Below are 17,985 nucleotides of genomic sequence, written 5' to 3'. Positions count from 1 at the left end.
TTTTAGAAAAGAAAAAAAAAAACTTCCATATTTCTGTTCGAGATGAGTGAGCGTCTCTCTGGGATAATCATGCAGTAACATGTTTCTGCCACCAAGTGTCGCCAGTTAAATTTGCACAGAAACCAACTTGTGGATTTGTTCATTGTGGACTAATGGCCTGTGATGAGTGTGACACAGCAATCTGTCATTCAGAAATAACAGACATCCTTGTGTGTTCATTAGAAATGACTATTTAATGAACCTCTCTAATAACCTAACCTTTATTTTCACACTGCAACAATAGCGGCACTGATGATTAATGTTAAAATGAAACTGAAACACAAGCACCTGTGTGTGTGTGTGTGTGTGTGTGTGTGTGTGTTGGGGGGGTTATTGTAGTAATTGCTCAGCAGTTGTTTTCAGACATCATCACCGTCTGTTGATTTCCTTATTGTTGCAAATTGGCTTGTTTACCACTCGGCCCTAGTTTGCCAGCGACTGCACACACGCAAACAAACAGCTCCGTCGAGCATTCTGGCCGCTTTTCATTGTTTCTGTCTTAACAGAAACTTAACGAGCTGATTTAAAATGGAAATGTCTCCCTTTTAACGAGCCCCCCCGCCTCAGCTTCTGTGACAAGTTTCCTCCACGGCACATCTGCACTGCTGCATCTTTCACAAACGGGCGGGAAACATGTGGTGCTCCATGAATGATGCAGCTCTTCCCTTTAGCCAACCAGTGACAACAGACACTCAGCTTAGCAGGAGACTAAATGAGACTGGAAAGAATCTAAAGTTATACATAATATAATGATGCGTGGGATGTTATGGGCTGGATAAATAATCCAGAATGCCTCATTTACTTGACTTTAATAAATAAAAAACTCACTGGATGCTAACAGGGCTGGGTTTGCTTACACCCTCAATTACAATGAAATAATATCCTTACAACACATCACCTCTTCTTATACTGAAGCTCCATCACACCTACATTGAGTGAAATATTCAGAGCCAAGATGTCATTGTTTTATAGCTGCAGCATCACATCAAATAGAAAAGATCTACATGTGTTGTACATTAGATAGATAGATAGATAGATAGATAGATAGATAGATAGATAGATAGATAGATAGATAGATACTTTATTCATCCCGAAGGAAATTCACAATCTTATTTTATATACGTTTCCCTGCAATTCAGCATGACATGTTTGGGATCTTTGGAAAACTTGAGCAATGGTGAACCCATCCATGGGAGCAGCAACAAGGTTAAATTCATCATTCCTGAGTGATTTTCAGTTTCAGTCCCATCCTGAATGCACTACAATTCTGTAATATGCATACCTTTGTCTTCATGATCGTGAATTCCTAAGAAAAAAAGGTCAGTTCTTCGTGCGCCCCAAACCTGTGAATCATATCTAAGTGCACCTACACAGTGAAAGGAGAGGACATGAATAAGCAAAGTTGACTATGACTGTGTGTCTCTGTGGGTTTTCTGTGGATGATTGTGCATTTTCTGCTTCAAATAACACTAATTACCACATTACAAAGATTCAAACCTGTGCAACTCCAGAATCTCTTATTCACTGCCGCTGAAGCAGCTGGAGGGGACACTGACATCATAAATTTACTGCTTCCCTTTAGCTTTATTTTGCAAACCAGTATCATGAACAGATTTTGTAGCCATGTCCAAAATGTGATCAAAATTTTTCAATTAAGAGACACTGATCTTGATGCCAGAATCAGTGGATTGTCTCAACACTTGTCTGCCAAATGTGAATTGTAACATACAGTATCAGCAGACAAATCTAATCTACGATTGCTCAAGTTTTACAAGCTCAAGTAATTTTTTGTCATCTATAAAGTATCAGAGCAACTCTTATAAATAAGATGTGAGTTAGCAGCATTTGAAAAAAGTTTTCTCTGATCCTGATTGGGTCATTGTATGCTACGAAATTAAATTTGTGTATTGAAATTCATAAGTAAGTGCTATTCTCTCCACTTCCCTCAGGTCAGATTTTGAGCTCGGCTGCAGAAGTACAAGACCAAAATAATTGTGTTAATTAGGCAGAGTACCAAGTTCAAAAGAAGAGTCTGAAACATAAGAACAATCTTCCTCTGTATTAGCATGTGTTTGTTCTCTTGTATTTTTAACCACATTTGTTTTCGCTGCTGCCTTTTACAGCTATTTGTTAAAAGTACTTCATAAATAATAAATTGGACTTGACCTGAGCTGACTTTCCAGTTTCTGGCAGTCTCAAGCCCGGAAAGCCCGCTGCAGGATTGCACTGCACTGACCTTCCCAGCCATAGCACGAAAGCTCCTTTGGTTAAAAGCCGGCCATAGAACCTCATTTCCACCGTGCTTTCTCAACGATTCATTCCCACCATCGTTCTTAACTCTGGGCAAATCTTTTCCCTAAGGAGTCATCAACACTAATCAGTCACACAGCCCTGTAACACCAAATGGTTTGTTCATGTAACCATTTATGGAATGCAGTTTGACTTTCTTGGCTTGTCACTCCACCTTGTTTGGTGCTGGGGGAAAATGCAGCACCAATGCAGCATTTCTGCATTTAACAATCTATAAACATGCACGTCTCAATCAATAGCATCAGTTTGCACTCATTGACCCAGGCCTATAGCTGGCCTTAAGAATCCACACTTGAAAATCCAAGTCTAGGGTTATCAGTCCCTTCAACCTGAGGCTTACTATAAGACTTGGGTTAATAAGTAAGAGTGTGAACTGAGCCTGATCTCAGCCCAGGGCTTAGATTAGCCTCAGCTGCCCAGATGCAAGGGAAAAAAATGTTAGCATTTCACATTTATTCAAACCAAGGATACGGTGAAATATGTTGTCAAGTTTCATGACATAGTATACAGTGAGAGATAGGTGGCATGGTGGATGGCACAATCAACAGGTTCCGTAACATTTCCTAACCTTAACCATGATGACGAACGTTTTCCTAACCTTAACCAAGCAGGTTTGGTGGCTAACAAAGCAAATGAAAGTGGCTGAAGTAGCCGATGAGCAAACATCTGGCTTTAACAGTCATGTGACATTGACACAGGTTCCACCACACTGGCTGTAAGTGTAAACGTTGATATGCAATGTACTTTTGCTTCAGAAACATTGACGTTGCAATGTATTTACTGTTCTACAGAAACATCAAATGGCAACATTTCATTCGGGCGACTGGATTGCATCCCTCGGGCTGAGGAAGCATGAAAAGGGCCACTGTAAACCCTGGGGTAAGGATTCACATTTGAAAATCAAAGCCATGGTCACACTTTCTGTGGATAGTCCCATATAGGTTCAGCAGAATTTCAACTAATACTGTATGTAACTTAAATATCAACAAGAGGTCAGGAGACTGTGAACAGCCATAAATTATATTTCAACATATTGACATATCTACTGACATTCTGCTGTGTGTTTGCTGAATTTTAACAAACATGTAGGCGTAGCTGACATTATAGCTGGACTGGGTTAGGGTTCTGGTAGGGTGTGGGCTCATCTCATGCCTGTTTCAGCGAATGGGCAAAAAGCCAACAAATTTTATGAGCAATCACAGCATTGTTGGGCATATTTGGCTTCACAGACGTGAGGATATGCCCAAAAAATCAAGATTTAGTAGGCCCTATGCTGAGGCTGGCTGGCTTTATGTCTGGACTCAGCTGTTTGTTCATCCAGTGTTTCCCTGTGTCAGTCTCGTTTGCCCTTCCCAGCTTCCCGCACCTGTCCTGAGTTTGTGTTATCAGCCCTGATTGGTCTGTTCCCTCCCCAGCGTTCCCCTCAGCCAATCCTCTGTGTTCTCCTGTCTTGAGCTCCAGCCCCCGCCCCAGGTGTGTCTTGTTTCCTCATTAGTTTCTTGTGTATTTAAGTCTAGTCTAGTATTTAATCCAGTTTAGTCTTTGGCTGCTATTGTCATTTCTGCATGTAATGATTGTGATTTTTGTTCCTTAGTTCCCTGAGTTTGTTCTTAAATACAAGTTTTCTTCAACACAACCTGCCCCAGCTCATGCATTTGGGGCCACTCAGCTACCCCCACATGATAGTTAAGTGTGAAAAAGGGCTTACATGCTGCAAGTGGTGGTTTACGATATATATTATATTAAAATAATTTCAGTTATATTGAGCTACTGTGCTCTGGTTTTCTCTTAAATTTCCTCTTATATAGCTTCAAAGTAAGAAAAACAAACATTTTTTTCCCCATACTGGTTCCAGTGATTCTGAAGCTCCATCACACATATTGAGTGAAATGTTCAAAGCCAACATGCCATTGTTTTATCTGCAGCATCACATCAAACAGAAAAAAAAAAAAAAAATCCATGTTTTGTGCATCATTTTATAACTTTAAACTTTTTCAGCAACTGTCTTGCCTATAGACCATGCACATGCAAATGATCTGTTTTTAATTTTATTTAATTTAGTACAGTCATTTTATTATGTTGCCATATTTCTATTTGGACATAGTATTGATTTAATTATGTCTCAACGGGATTCACATTCTTCCAGTCTCTATTAAATATTCATTGTGTTTTTGAGCTGTGTGCCCTGTTTCATTCATGCCTGGGTAGGCATGGATGAATGTATGAATGTATATTTTTTTCATTATTGAGAATGATTTTGTACTTATTAATCAGCCTGGTTGCAAGCCCAAACCCCCCGAAACCCAGAAAACTCATCATACATTATTGAAGAATGCAATGCTCTATGTGCATAATTATTACCTATAAGTCCTCTCTCTTTTTCATTCATTTTCTTCATCTCTCACTCATAGCCTGCACAAACCAACATACATGCAGCACTCTCTCTCTCTCCCTCTCTTCGTCCTTCAACCCTCACAGCCACGGTCGTCATGACAACAGAGAGGCTAATCTCCAGTGGTCAGAGAGAGAGAAAGAGAATACATGTGCCTAGAGAGAGTCCATGTGCTTGCATAGCAACGTTTTTTCTGAGAGCGAAAGTGTGTGTGTGTGTGTGTGTGTGTGTGTGTGTGTGTGTGTGAGAGAGAGAGAGAGAGAGAGAGAGAGAGAGAGAGAGAGAGAGCGATAAAGAGATGCAATGCATGCATGGAACGAAACTGAGTGTGTGCATGTATGCAGGAGAGAGAGAGAGAGAGAGAGAGAGAGAGAGAGAGAGAGAGGACAGAGCTACACTGTCACTTTTCACATCCATTCGCTCTCTTACCGTTTCCTCAATTAAAAGACATTATTCTAGCCCTTCTGTTCCTCTCTCTTTCTCTCTTCCTTGCTTTCTGCCATGGCTTCCATTCCCAAATCTATTCTTCCCTCTTTTGTTAGGCAGTGCATCCCTCTTCCAATATCTAGCTCCATCCTCTCTGCTTTCTTTCCTCCATCCCTCCCATCTCTGTCCCTCTGTCCCCATCCATCCCCCTCATGCCTTCCAACCGTCTTCCTAAATTGATCCCCCTTTTCTTTCTTTCTCCTCTTAAACACTCCTTTCATCCCGCCAGCCATTCTTAAAAAATGTCCTATTCTGTCTCTCCTTCATCCCTCCTTTCCCTCCTCACCTCCTTCTTCTGATTCCTAAATCTATCCCTTTTTTCTCTATCTGCCTCTCGCGCCTTCCAGCTCTTATTTCCTAAATCCTCTCCCTCTCCTCTCTCGCTTTCACTCACACACACACACACACACACACACACACACACACACACACACACACACACACACACACACACACACACACACACACACTGCTTTCCCAGAGTACTAAATCCTTCCCTCTTTCTATCTGCCTGCGTGCCTAGGAGGGATCTCACACACACACACACGCACGAACGCATATGTTCTGGCTGATTAGGCTGGCAGAGCCACAGGGCAGGCGGCCCACTGGAGGGGACGAATGGAGAGAAGCTATAGGAGGAAAAGGAGAAGGGATGATGGAGGGACTGAGAAAATTAAGGATGGAGAGAAGGAACAAGAGCGGGGAACAGATGAATAGATATGAGGAAGGAGGGATGGATGGATAGAAATCTCATTTTTCCTCCTGGAGCACTCCTCCTCCTCCTCTGTGAAACTGCACGCTTTTACAGTGAAACAATCGCTCTCATCCTACAGCGCAGCATTGTACGCGCCCTGCACTTTGCGTGAGTGCGTGCGTGCGTCTGTGCGTGCGTGTGCAGATGTGGTGTCAGGATTGACGCCGTTATCCGGTAGAGGGCGGAGTGAGACAGAGTGTGTGGGGAAGCTGACGGAGCCGCAGAAGGCTGGAGCTGCGGAACGGAGAGGAGCGGACATGGGCTGCAGCGGTTACCGGTTACCGGCAGCCGGTGTGCGGGCGGGATGACGCGGGAGACGGGGCGCTTCCGGTTTACTGAACGGGAAGGTTGATATACTCGGGGGTCGTAGTTTGATCTGAGAGCATAATCTGGTGTTCCGTGCACACATAGGTCCACAAGTCTCAAGAACCGCGGGAGATGCATTACGTCATAGCCTCCCGTCGCCCTAGATGACCGTGCGCACAGGACAAGATGATGCAGGGCTGCTGGACTAGAACGGGAACGGATTCCGCTGCTGCTGCTGCCGCTAGAGCTCGCGAGCGCCCGGTGGCGGTGTCTAGACCGGACGAGGAAGAAGGGGAGCCGCCGTCGCGCGGCCGCCGGCTCTGATGGCTCCTCGCGCCCCGGGCGGGAAAGAGACACAGCAGTCGCCGCGGCGCGAGAGGGAAGGGGACAGCAGGTATCTGGGAAGTGACGTGGTATCCGTGCCTCGCCAACAAGCAAAACGGGGCGCGTGTCGTGCTTTTCGCAGGAGGGCAGGAGCGGGAAGGGGAACATGGCCGCGCAGTCGGACGGCGGCAAGTCGGGGGTCGCGTGCGGCGGCGGCGGTTTTGCCCAGCTGTACGACGGAGACGCCGAGGAGCCGCTGGACTCCGCCGCCATCCACATCTGCCAGTGCTGCCGCTCCTCCGCTTGCTACTGGGGCTGCCGCTCCGCCTGCCTCGGCTCTCTGCTCGGCGGGGGGCAGCCCACTGGAGGAGTGGGGGTCCGGGAGACTCACTGCCCGCCCCGGGAGCAGCTGTGGCTGGACTGCCTCTGGATCATCCTCGCCCTCCTCGTCTTCTTCTGGGACGTTGGCACGGACCTGTGCCTGGCGGCGGACTACTACCAGAGGCAGGACTACCTCTGGTTTGGCCTCACGCTCTTCTTCGTGCTGGTGCCGTCGGTGCTGGTCCAGATTCTGAGTTTCCGTTGGTTCGTGCAGGATTACACCGGCGGGGGGCTCGGGGTGGTGGAGGGGCTGACCAAGCGGGGCACGGCGGGTTTGGGGTGCCTGTACCCCGGCAGGGACCGCCTGAGGCTTGCCTCTATCTGGCTGTGGCAGGCCGCCATACACATCCTCCAGCTGGGACAGGTGTGGAGGTAGGGGGGCACTGTACACACACACACACACACACACACACACACACACACACACACACACACACACACACACACTTTATTGTTGCTAATGGGTAGAGTGGAGTGTCTACTTGATGTAGCTGGCAGAGAAGAAGGCTTGCCTCACACTGACAGGTAGGAGAGGAAGAGGATGAGCAGGAGGGGGGGGAGATGCTCTCTTTGACCTCTCCAGCTCTCCTGCAACTATCTGAGAATGAGAGAGAGACAATTAGAGAGAGGGGGAGAGAGAGAGAGAGAGAGAGAGAGAGAGAGAATGAGAGAGTGTGTAGGGTCTGGCTGAAGCGCTGTCCACGGTGCTGAAATATCCGTCCAGTTCACTATAGTTGATGGGAATAATCAGGGATGTGTGCATGTGTGCCCACTCGTGTGTGTGTGTGTGTGTGTGTATGTGTGTGTGTGTGTGTGTGTGTGTGTGTGTGTGTGTGTGTGTGTGTGTGTGTGTGTGTGAGGCCAGTGGAAAAAACGGTGTCACGGCTCTTCCTATGAGTGTCAGCATGCATGGAGAGTACAAAGAGGAAAAGCATCTGTGCTTCTGGCAACACACACTCTCTCACTCTCTCTTTTCTGTTCTCTCTCTCCCTCACACACAAACACCCCCCGAGTTGGACAAGGGTAGGTGATAATTGTGGCGCTAAAAGCACTGGCTGCAAAAGCAGAAACATTTTTGCACACACTTGCACAAACTCTTTCGCTTTCCCACACGCGCACACACACACACACTCAAGCTTGCCATTGCAGAAGTAAAAGGTTTCATGCTCTCACTCTCCTTCGACTCCATGCATGTGTGTGTTCACAGGCTGTATATATCTATACACATATATGAATGTCTGTGTGTATGTTTGTGTATTTGTGTGTGTGTGTGTGTGTGTGTGTGTGTGTGTGTGTTTGTAGCTTTGACAGCAGAAGTAGTCGCAGGAGTGTTTTAGCTTGTCTTCAGCCTTCTAGCCCTCTATGCAAGGACATCTCTCTCTCTCTCTCTCTCTCTCCATTTTCATTTTCCCTCGCTCCTCGTTTGCCCCCCCTTCCTGCTGAGAAGACTCTTTAATGGTGTCCGCTCGCCTCAGGGCAGGCAGCAAGGAGAGCAGAGTGATGACGAGTGAGTGTGTGTGTGTGTGTGTGTGTGTGTGTGTGTGTGTGTGGTGTGTATTTATCCCCCACTGCGTTAGGATGTGTAATGCGCTGCTTCTACAGTGGTGTTTGTGTAGTTGTAGGGTTAAATCTACCCCACCACACACCCCTGACTCACCCCCCCACCCCGCCCATACCACCTCCATCCCTTTCCTCCTCTTGGCCCAAACCTCCCACCCTCCCCAACCCCTTTCAGCCTGCAGAGTGGACTCTCCCTCTTGAAGGAAGGAGGAGGAGGAGGAGGAGAAGGAGGAGGAGGAGGAGGCGGAGGGTTGTTTGCTGAGGAAATGGTACAGCCTGATTGAGATAGATTGCATAGAGATGGAGGGAGTATGGGGGGAGGAGTGGTAGTGAACGAGAAAGACGATGGGGAAAAAAAAGCTTGCACATGCACAATGGGAGTAAAAAGGGGGGAGGGGAGAGAGTGAGAGAGAGAAACATGGAGAGAGACGTAGAAGGAGGAAGGGCTGTTCTGCGTGCGTGTGTGTGTGTGTGTGTGTGTGGTGGTTGGGGTGGGGGGCGCCGCATGAGTCATTTATGGTTTCTGATGATCAAATACACATTGCTCCATGACGGCGTTTAAGTGGCTTGCCAGTGTCACCTGTCAGGCTGCGCGGCAAAGCCTCACTCTGTCATCTAAATCTAAACCAAGGGACACCCTTTTTATAGACAAACAAACAAAAAAAATCATGAAAGTGGAAGCATTTCTTTATCCCCCCCTCCTATACGTCATTGACAAATTCAAGGGCAGACAAGACTTGCTAGCGAGTATGTTTGAATGTATGTTTGAATGGCTCTTTTTAAAGGTATTAATGCACTGCAGATGATGACAGCATGCATGTGCGTGCGTGTGTGTGTGTTTGTAGGTGTTTTCAAATGGATGGTGAATTATTTATGTTAAGTGAATTTAGCTGGAATATTTCTTACCAGATGGCTACATTATCCATACATACTGAGCCATGCATAATGTAGGACGACACACACACAGACACTTGTGCACGAACAAAGTGGTGTTACACACACGGGGAAAGAAGGAGGACTTCATTAGTGCACATATGCAGACATCTACAAAAACATACACATATGCACACATGCATACACACTGTGCTGTGAGTGCCTTGAGGCATATGGAAGCGAGATCACTGGCTGCATTCCACCCACACATAATTTCCTATATCCAGAAAACCGCCCAATGTACATCTAGCATATGTATGGATCTGACTGTTATGAACACCTTTGGCTCATGGACACACTCCCTTGGTTAGAAGGGTCTCAGGCCACATGTTTAGTAATGTATTTGTGTCTTTCATCACATCAAACCTCTGCAGCAAAATCATCCCTGACTTTCCCACTTTCTTACGTGACAATGAATAAGTAAGTTAGTTCCTCTTATGTATGCAATGTCATATATGGTGTACTGTTCTTATAGAAAAGGCACACTTAAACGCGCTGGCTAGTGAACCTCATTAATTCAGATTAAAGTCGATAAGGAAGACAAGGATGATCAAATCATAAATGGAGCTTTGAGTGTACAGATTTCCTTCCTCTTTTAAGTTAATGCTGCCATTACCATTACCTCAGCAAGGCTGCAGTGTGCATTTATTCATGCCTGTACATTATACTCTCCTAAGTCATGTTTAAAGGTAGTGCCCCAGCATTTAGAGGCCCTACGAATTAGGGTTGAACAATTAATCAAAATAATATTAAAATTACAATATTTCCAAATGCAATATCCAGATCACAGGAGCTGCAGTTTTTTGATAAAGGTTTCACTGCACTATTATTGGGTCAAAAATAATTCACGATATCGATATTATTGTGATAGCTATAGAAATTAGAAATATAGACTAGGACAAAAACGCCATCAGTCAAATTCATCTTTAACTTTGTTTTTTATGCCTTTTGTCTCTCTTTTTTTTTTGCCAACGAATTACACTGAAATAGAATGTAGTTAGATGGACTGAGTCTGTAACCATGTGAGATGTGTGTGTACGTGTGTGTGTTTGTGTGTGAGGCATTAGGGGAGGGAGGCAAAGCGAGAATGAAAAGAAGCAGAAATCATTTAACAGGCGCTGGATTATTTACACACTGTTATCGTATGTATGTTATTAATAAGATATAAGTATTTCTTTTATTAAAAACCATGTTTATCATCAATACCAGCACATTGTGACACCCCTAGTGTGGACCCAAAAACAAAAATCACACCATCATCATTTTAATAGCTTTTTCAGTGAAAGTGAAAATTATGCTGCAAAACTGATCATTTTTACTAAAATCATAAATCATGTCACAATCACAATATCTGTAAAAAAAAATTAGTCACAATATGATTTTTTTACCATATCATTCAGCTCTATAGGGAATGAAGCTGGCTGGTAAAACAGTGGAAGTGGCTAGTGGATTTTGTATCAAGTAGCCAAATAATTTTCAGGGTGATTAAGTTACATATAAAATAGTGTTGGGTGATATGGAAAAAATCAAATATCACAATATGCCTGACCAAATACTTCGATATCTGAATTGTGACAACATTGTAGGGATGACTGTTGGTGCTTTCATAAGATATTTAAACATGAGATTTTTGATAAACAGTTATTAGTAATCTGGATATGATGACCAAGCAGGTAGAGGCAAATAACAAAACGGCTACAACAATCTAATAAATTCAGAAAATAGCATCCTCTTACTGTAATGCAGCCTTTAAAACCAGGAAAAGACAACATTTATGTCATATAAAGATGTTATCAACATTCCCAGATGATATCTATAATATCAATATATTGCTGAGCCCTAATTTAAAACAGTAGTTTGCTGGTTTATAATGAAAAATGCATTCATTCGGTTGCACAGCCTCCCTGCTCCTCTAAGTGCCCTGAGAAAGCCTCTTAAAAAGTGTCCCGTCTGGGGTCGATGTGGCGCGGATGCTGAACTGGCTGAAATCTGAAGGTAACTGCTTATGTGGGGGTAAATAGAACCAACTCAGGATAGCACCAGCTGGTGTTACATAGCATCTCTCACCATCAAAGGCATTTTATTTAGGCCCAGTCATTGAAAAATGTGAAACTGCTCTTTAGGTAGTGTGATAGAGGTTGAGAGCGTGAGGTTAATGGAGCTTGAGTCGACAGGTAGGTTACATCATGAGGCTGCATGTCAGTATCCAGTTGCTCGCCCAGCATTTGCCCCCTTAGAACCCCTCCTGTAATGTTTGCCCGAGTATTCAATCACATTCTGTGCACGCACGCACATTTCCACTTTCAGTAAATGTTTGGCCTTTAATATCACCGTTGAACCCACTGACCTTTACATTTCCTCTACTTAACCATCTCCCTTAACATTTCCACTCAAACTTTTGCTGATTCACGTTTGCTTTTAATGTATCCTGTTAGGCCGATTTAACACTTAACCCTTAAACCTTTCCTCCTTGGCATTTTTGGCTGAACCTTTGTGCCCTTTAGCGTATGATCTTGGCCTTTACATTTAGATTTACATTTGAGGCATTAATGCTAAAATCGCCTCACTCAGGGACGCTTTGACGTGATCTATTGACTGTTGCACTGGTCAAACCTCTGACCTTTTGGCTTACAGGAAAGCCTCTCAGATCATGAGGTCACCCTGCCACCCTTTTCCCTTTTCCTTTTCACCTTTAATCCACCCTGAGATGCTCTGATCATTTGAACAGTGGTGTGTATTTTGAGTTATTAGTACAGAAACTGGATTCACATTAGGCTTTAAAGCTCAGATGTGATAACTGAATGCCTCCTTTATGTTGTCTATAAATAATGGTTACAAAATAATAGGTGCCATCAATGCAATATCCTAAATAAGTACAACCTTGTCAGTTTTGACAGTTTTATTTGATTTTCATGTCTTAAATTTGTCTTAAGTGTGACAATAAATTAACGCCAGAAAATCTAACCAAGTGTTTTAGTGGTCAAGAAGGCAATCAAGTTACAAGAGGTAGGAGTGAGGGTAACTGCATTGTCACCTGGCATTTGCCTAGACGATATTTTCTATAAAAGGTACTAAAATATGGAGTAATCTACCACATGAAATAAAAGTCTATAAGTTATTTATGAAATTGTTAATCTAAAAGTCAAATGCTGGCTGAAATCTATTCAGACCCGCATCACATGCGCTAAATTAATGAATAAATGCATGTCATTTTCCACTGCTAACACAGTGATATTGTGTGATATTTACATAGGCTGTTTGAAAATGTATGTACCTGTATTGTATGGCGTTTATGTCATTGCTGTTACATTAATTTCCAACTAGGGATGAGAGTTTGATATTAGCAAGTGCTACAAACTCTATGTGCAAAACAACTTTTGTATTTTAATCGACCAAATGAGGGAATAAGGGGACTAATATCAGTGAGTTGGCCTGATGTTGGGAACCACGTAGACTCAACCACTGTAATACGTGCTTATTCCACATTTGTCAGCTGAGTCTACAGGGTCCTCACTTCAATTAACAAACAGTAGTAATGATAAAAGTAGCAGTAGTAGTAATAGTTGTAAAATAAGTAGAGGTGGTAACAGTAGTAGTAGTAACAATAGAAGAAATAGCACGAGTGTTAGTTGTAACATTAGTGTAAGTAATGGTGGTGGTAGCAGTTGCAGTGATAGTAGTAGTAATACCAATAGTAGCAGTAGTAGTTATAAAATGAGTGGAAATGATAGTAGTAGTAGTAGTAGTAGTAGTTGTTGTTGTTGTTGTAACAATAGTAGTAGTAGTTCTAACAATAGTAGTAGTAGTAGTAGTTGTAACAATAGTAGTAGTAGTAGTAGTAGTTGTTGTAACAATTGTAGTAGTAGTTGTAACAATAGTAGTAATAGTAGTAGTAGTAGTAGTAGTTGTAACAATAGTAGTAGTAGTAGTTGTAACAATAGTAGTAGTAGTAGTAGTAGTAGTTGTTGTAACAATAGTAGTAGTGGTAGTAGTAGTAGTAGTTGTAACAATAGTAGTAGTAGTAGTTGTAACAATAGTAGTAGTAGTTGTTGTAACAATAGTAGAAACAGTAGTAGTAGTAACAATAGTAGTAATAGTAGTAGTAGCAGTTGTGACATTAGCAGCAGTGGTAATAGTAGTTGTAGTAGTAACAATGGTAACAATAGTAGTAGTAGTAGTAGTAGTAGTAGTTGTTGTAACAATAGTAGTAGTAGTTGTAACAATAGTAGTAATAGTAGTAGTAGTAGTAGTAGTTGTAACAATAGTAGTAGTAGTAGTAGTAGTAGTTGTAACAATAGTAGTAGTAGTAGTAGTAGTAGTAGTAGTAGTAGTTGCTGTTGTTGTTGTTGTTGTTGTAACAATAGTAGTAGTAGTTGTAACAATAGTAGTAGTAGTAGTAGTTGTTGTAACAATTGTAGTAGTAGTTGTAACAATAGTAGTAATAGTAGTAGTAGTAGTAGTAGTTGTAACAATAGTAGTAGTAGTAGTAGTAGTTGTAACAATAGTAGTAGTAGTAGTAGTAGTAGTTGTAACAATAGTAGTAGTGGTAGTAGTAGTAGTAGTTGTAACAATAGTAGTAGTAGTAGTTGTAACAATAGTAGTAGTAGCTGTTGTAACAATAGTAGTGGTAGTAGTAGTAGTTGTAACAATAGTAGAAATAGTAGTAGTAGTAACAATAGTAGTAATAGTAGTAGTAGCAGTTGTGACATTAGCAGCAGTGGTAATAGTAGTTGTAGTAGTAACAATGGTAGAAGTAGACATGGTAACAGAGGTAGTAGAGACAGAGGGATAAAAACTGTAAATAAAACAAAATCAAAATGCAGTACATTAATACTGAACTCCTTGACCTGTGACCCCCATCAGGTACATCAGGACGCTGTATCTTGGCATCCAGTCGCGGCGGCAGAGGGAGCACCAGCGGCGCTGGTACTGGGCCATGATGTTCGAGTACGCTGACGTCAACATGCTGCGACTGCTGGAGACGTTCCTGGAGTCGGCGCCTCAGCTGGTCCTGCAGCTCTGCATCATGATCCAGGAGAACCGAGCTGAGACGCTGCAGTGTAGGTGGAACACATCTCACACTGGGCGACGTACTCACATAATAAACACATGTTCATACACACTACAGTGCAGTGTGTCTATAAAGCCAGGGATCATGGAGAAATCACTCACTCTGTCATGGAAAGTGCTCAACATGAACATTCACTTTCCAACAAACAAATACTACATCTAACAAAGCACATACAGATTGACAGCTGCACAAACAGTAATTAGTCATTTGCACAAACAGAAGTCAGTCATTCACTGCCGCAGATGGTGCCAGTTTGGGATTTTCAGACAAACTCTTTACTTTCAGGTTGTTGCAGGAAGTAAAATCGAAAGGATTCAGGGGATGTGGGAGCTAAACTCCCCCAGCCACCTCCTCCTTCATCGGTCATAAAATGTGTCATCCAGTCGGCCACCCACCAGTGTTTACTTAATATTCTAAAGTTTTTCAGACACCTCATTATGTGACTAGCACAGGGGGGTGGATGCACACAGCGTCAGGCACGCAGTTTTAAAAAAAAACAAGTCTTTATTTAGTGTAATTTTTGAATATCACACAGTTGAGTCACAATAAAGCACCTAACCATTACCAAATGTCTCCTTCTTGTCATTCAAAATCGTGATTTGTCTAAGGCTGGCTTCACAAAAAGCACATTTTGTACAGATAAAAAAAGCGGACTGTGTGACGCATAATTTGTTTGCATGAGGACTAGTTGCAGTGGGTGGCTGCTATCGACTTTACTGATGTCCAACTCTCAAAGCACCCAGCATATCGCAGCCAATAAGCTCCATATTGACTCTCCATAATCAGACTAACAGCTACTACCAACTTTTTGACTGCTATTTTCTCTGTTTTCATGCTTGTTGTCACTGCCTACATGCTATGAAAGCTTGCCTCTTCTTTGTTGGTCGCAGGCATCTCCTCCCTGGCCTCCCTGCTCTCTCTGGCCTGGGTCCTGGCCTCCTACCACAAGCTGTTACGGGACTCGCGTGACGACCAGCGCAGCATGAGCTACCGCGGGGCGCTGCTACACCTCTTCTGGCGCCTCTTCACCATCTCCTCGCGCGTCCTCTCCCTCGCCCTCTTCGCCTCGCTCTTCCACATCTACTTCGGCATCTTCGTGGTGCTCCACTGGTGCGCCATGGCCTTCTGGGTGGTGCACGGTGGCACCGACTTCTGCATGTCCAAGTGGGAGGAGGTGCTCTTCAACATGGTGGTGGGCATCGTCTACATCTTCTGCTGGTTCAACGTCAAGGAGGGCCGGACGCGCTACCGCATGGTGGCGTACTACTCTGTGGTGCTGGCCGAGAACACCATTCTCACCGGGTTGTGGTGAGTATTGGCTGATTTCGACAGCTGTCTCTTGTGTCTCACCGTATACTGTAAAAATACTGATACTGACCGTTTTGAACCACTAGACATAGAAAATAGTATCAAACATCTTGTCGCAGTCTGGGTAAGTTGGAAAAAGGGGATTTTGCCCAAAACATTGGAGTATTATTTTAAAGCCCAAGTGAACCAAGAGCGGATCGCCTCCCTCTCATTGGCCGGTTGGCCTGTTATGTCACAGAGCACAGGTTCACTAAATGAGCCCACCCTATATGAAGCACATCACTGTATCCCAACACGTTGTTGGGACACTGAATCTAAATTTTTAACCACTGCAGATAGAAAGATGAAGCATTTTCCTATTTGTTTATCAGTATGGAGATCCGTACACCTCTATCACAGGGCATATTTGTCACTGTTGTGTACATGTAGAACTTTCCCATGTTGCAGACAACGTCAAGGAGTGTGACACAGTGTGATTGGATATCCGTCGCCAAAGGTGAAGCATGGCGCGTCCCTAAATGACTGGTGATTTGCAACCAACAGCAACAAACATGGCAGGGATAGAGGAAAGATTGGCAGGAGAAGTGAGAAAATAGCGTCATTTCGATGACACCTTATCTAAACAGTGCAGATACACACAAGTGGCAGCCAACTCTCGACAAGAGATTGCCAACACTGCGAGTACGAGCGCACTGGAGCACAAACATAAGTGGAGGAATATGCAAGACCAGTGTGCAAGGAGCTGAATATCCTTTCTTTCCGTAGTTTCACAGCACCATGTGTAGTTTTCTTCAAGTGCTCTCTCTGAGAATTTCATCCAGGGACTTTTAGTCTGACAAGTTGTTCTGCATGTTGGCAAGATCAGCCAACAGCACCTACATTTGAAATAAACCTCCACTGGTCAACACAGCCAGAGTAGAAGCAAAATATTAATTTTAGTGTTGGACAATGACTCAAATACTGGCTATCAAGCAACAACTTCAAAGTGGATATTTTGTTTGAAAAAACACTTAAAATACCACTGATTTTGAATGTGGGCTCACTTTATTTAAGTTTACCAACATTTTACATCTCAACAATCATTTTGCAAATCATTCAGGAGTACTTAAGATTTCACAATATATAATCAATCAATCAGAACTGATAATTACATGTGTAAAGCAAACGTTTCACTAGGGACTATTTTCTGGCGGACAGACCATTTCACTCTTTTCAAGTCAACTAATGTCACTAAAGCTAATGTGGACGCCTTTATTGTGTGAAAACAACTTTAAGTCTCTGAAAGTTCATTTTCATATCATATTTCCTATTTGACACTTAAAGGTCAGATCAGTGATGCTGGATCAGATTTTAAAATGCCCATGAGAGGCGGTTCATGAGCATTTAAACTGCAGTGAAATTAATCTATTCCTTGATTTGCTGAGGGCCCTCTAGAGGACCCTCAAGGACCTCTGGTGGCCCGCAGGCTCCAGTTTGAAAACCCCTGATCTCGACCACAGGAGCAGTGCAGGAAGAAGTGGTTGCAGGCTGTTGTTGTGTAAGTGCTCCGTGCACTTAGCGCCTCCAAATAGAACAGAGCGGTGCGTGTGACCCGCTGTATCTCCACCTCGCTGCAGGTACGCCTACAGGGATCCAGCGCTGACCGACTCCTACGCCGTCCCGGCGCTGTGCGGCGTCTACCTGTCGTTCGCCGGGGGCGTCCTGGTCATGCTGCTGTACTACGGCTTCCTGCACCCGGCGACCGCCCACCTCCACCCCAGCCCCGCCTCCTCCTGCTGCGCCGAGCTCCTCTGGGGCCTCCCGCTGCCGCCGTCCGCCCCGCCCAGCGCCCCGCCCACGCCGGCCCACATGGCCAAGTCGCAGACGGAGGAGAGCATCGCCGAGACCTGCCTCCCCGTCTTCCAGGTGAGGTCGGCGCCGCCCTCCACCAAGCCCGAGGGCCCGCTCATCAAGATTGACATGCCCCGGAAGCGCTACCCGGCCTGGGATGCCCACTACGTCGACAGGCGCCTGCGGAGGACTATCAACATTCTGCAGTACATCACGCCGGCCGCCGTGGGCATCCGCTACCGCGACGGACCGCTGCTCTACGAACTGCTGCAGTACGAGTCCTCGCTCTGA

At 44.2% G+C, this 17,985-nt stretch overlaps 2 protein-coding genes across 2 annotated transcripts in view; one reads left to right on the top strand and one right to left on the bottom strand.

The window, feature by feature from the left end:
• Positions 1-6,779, bottom strand: part of gckr (glucokinase (hexokinase 4) regulator) — a 20,020-nt gene extending 13,241 nt beyond the window's left edge. The window contains exon 1 of the mRNA XM_030075244.1: positions 6,264-6,779. Coding sequence (XP_029931104.1) covers positions 6,264-6,779 — 516 coding nt within the window. The remainder of the gene's footprint in view (positions 1-6,263) is intronic.
• Positions 6,778-17,985, top strand: LOC115373569 (XK-related protein 6-like). Its single transcript, XM_030072045.1, has 4 exons — positions 6,778-7,364; positions 14,349-14,545; positions 15,447-15,864; positions 17,481-17,985. Exons 1-4 carry the CDS (start codon positions 6,778-6,780, stop codon positions 17,983-17,985), a joined length of 1,707 nt encoding a protein of 568 aa, XP_029927905.1.

The sequence above is a fragment of the Myripristis murdjan genome, chromosome 2 (assembly GCF_902150065.1).
Source record: "Myripristis murdjan chromosome 2, fMyrMur1.1, whole genome shotgun sequence".
In the NCBI taxonomy this organism is placed as follows: domain Eukaryota; kingdom Metazoa; phylum Chordata; class Actinopteri; order Holocentriformes; family Holocentridae; genus Myripristis; species Myripristis murdjan.
Note: the sequence above shows the minus strand (reverse complement) of the source record. Positions and strands in the feature narration are given on the sequence as shown.

Excerpts from the sequence above, each read along its gene's own strand:
- LOC115373569 (XM_030072045.1), top strand. The coding sequence starts at position 6,778 with ATGGCCGCGCAGTCGGACGGCGGCAAGTCGGGGGTCGCGTGCGGCGGC. Across the intron at positions 14,546-15,446 it reads CCGAGCTGAGACGCTGCAGT|GCATCTCCTCCCTGGCCTCC; the intron begins GTAGGTGGAACA and ends TGTTGGTCGCAG. Across the intron at positions 15,865-17,480 it reads ACCATTCTCACCGGGTTGTG|GTACGCCTACAGGGATCCAG; the intron begins GTGAGTATTGGC and ends ACCTCGCTGCAG.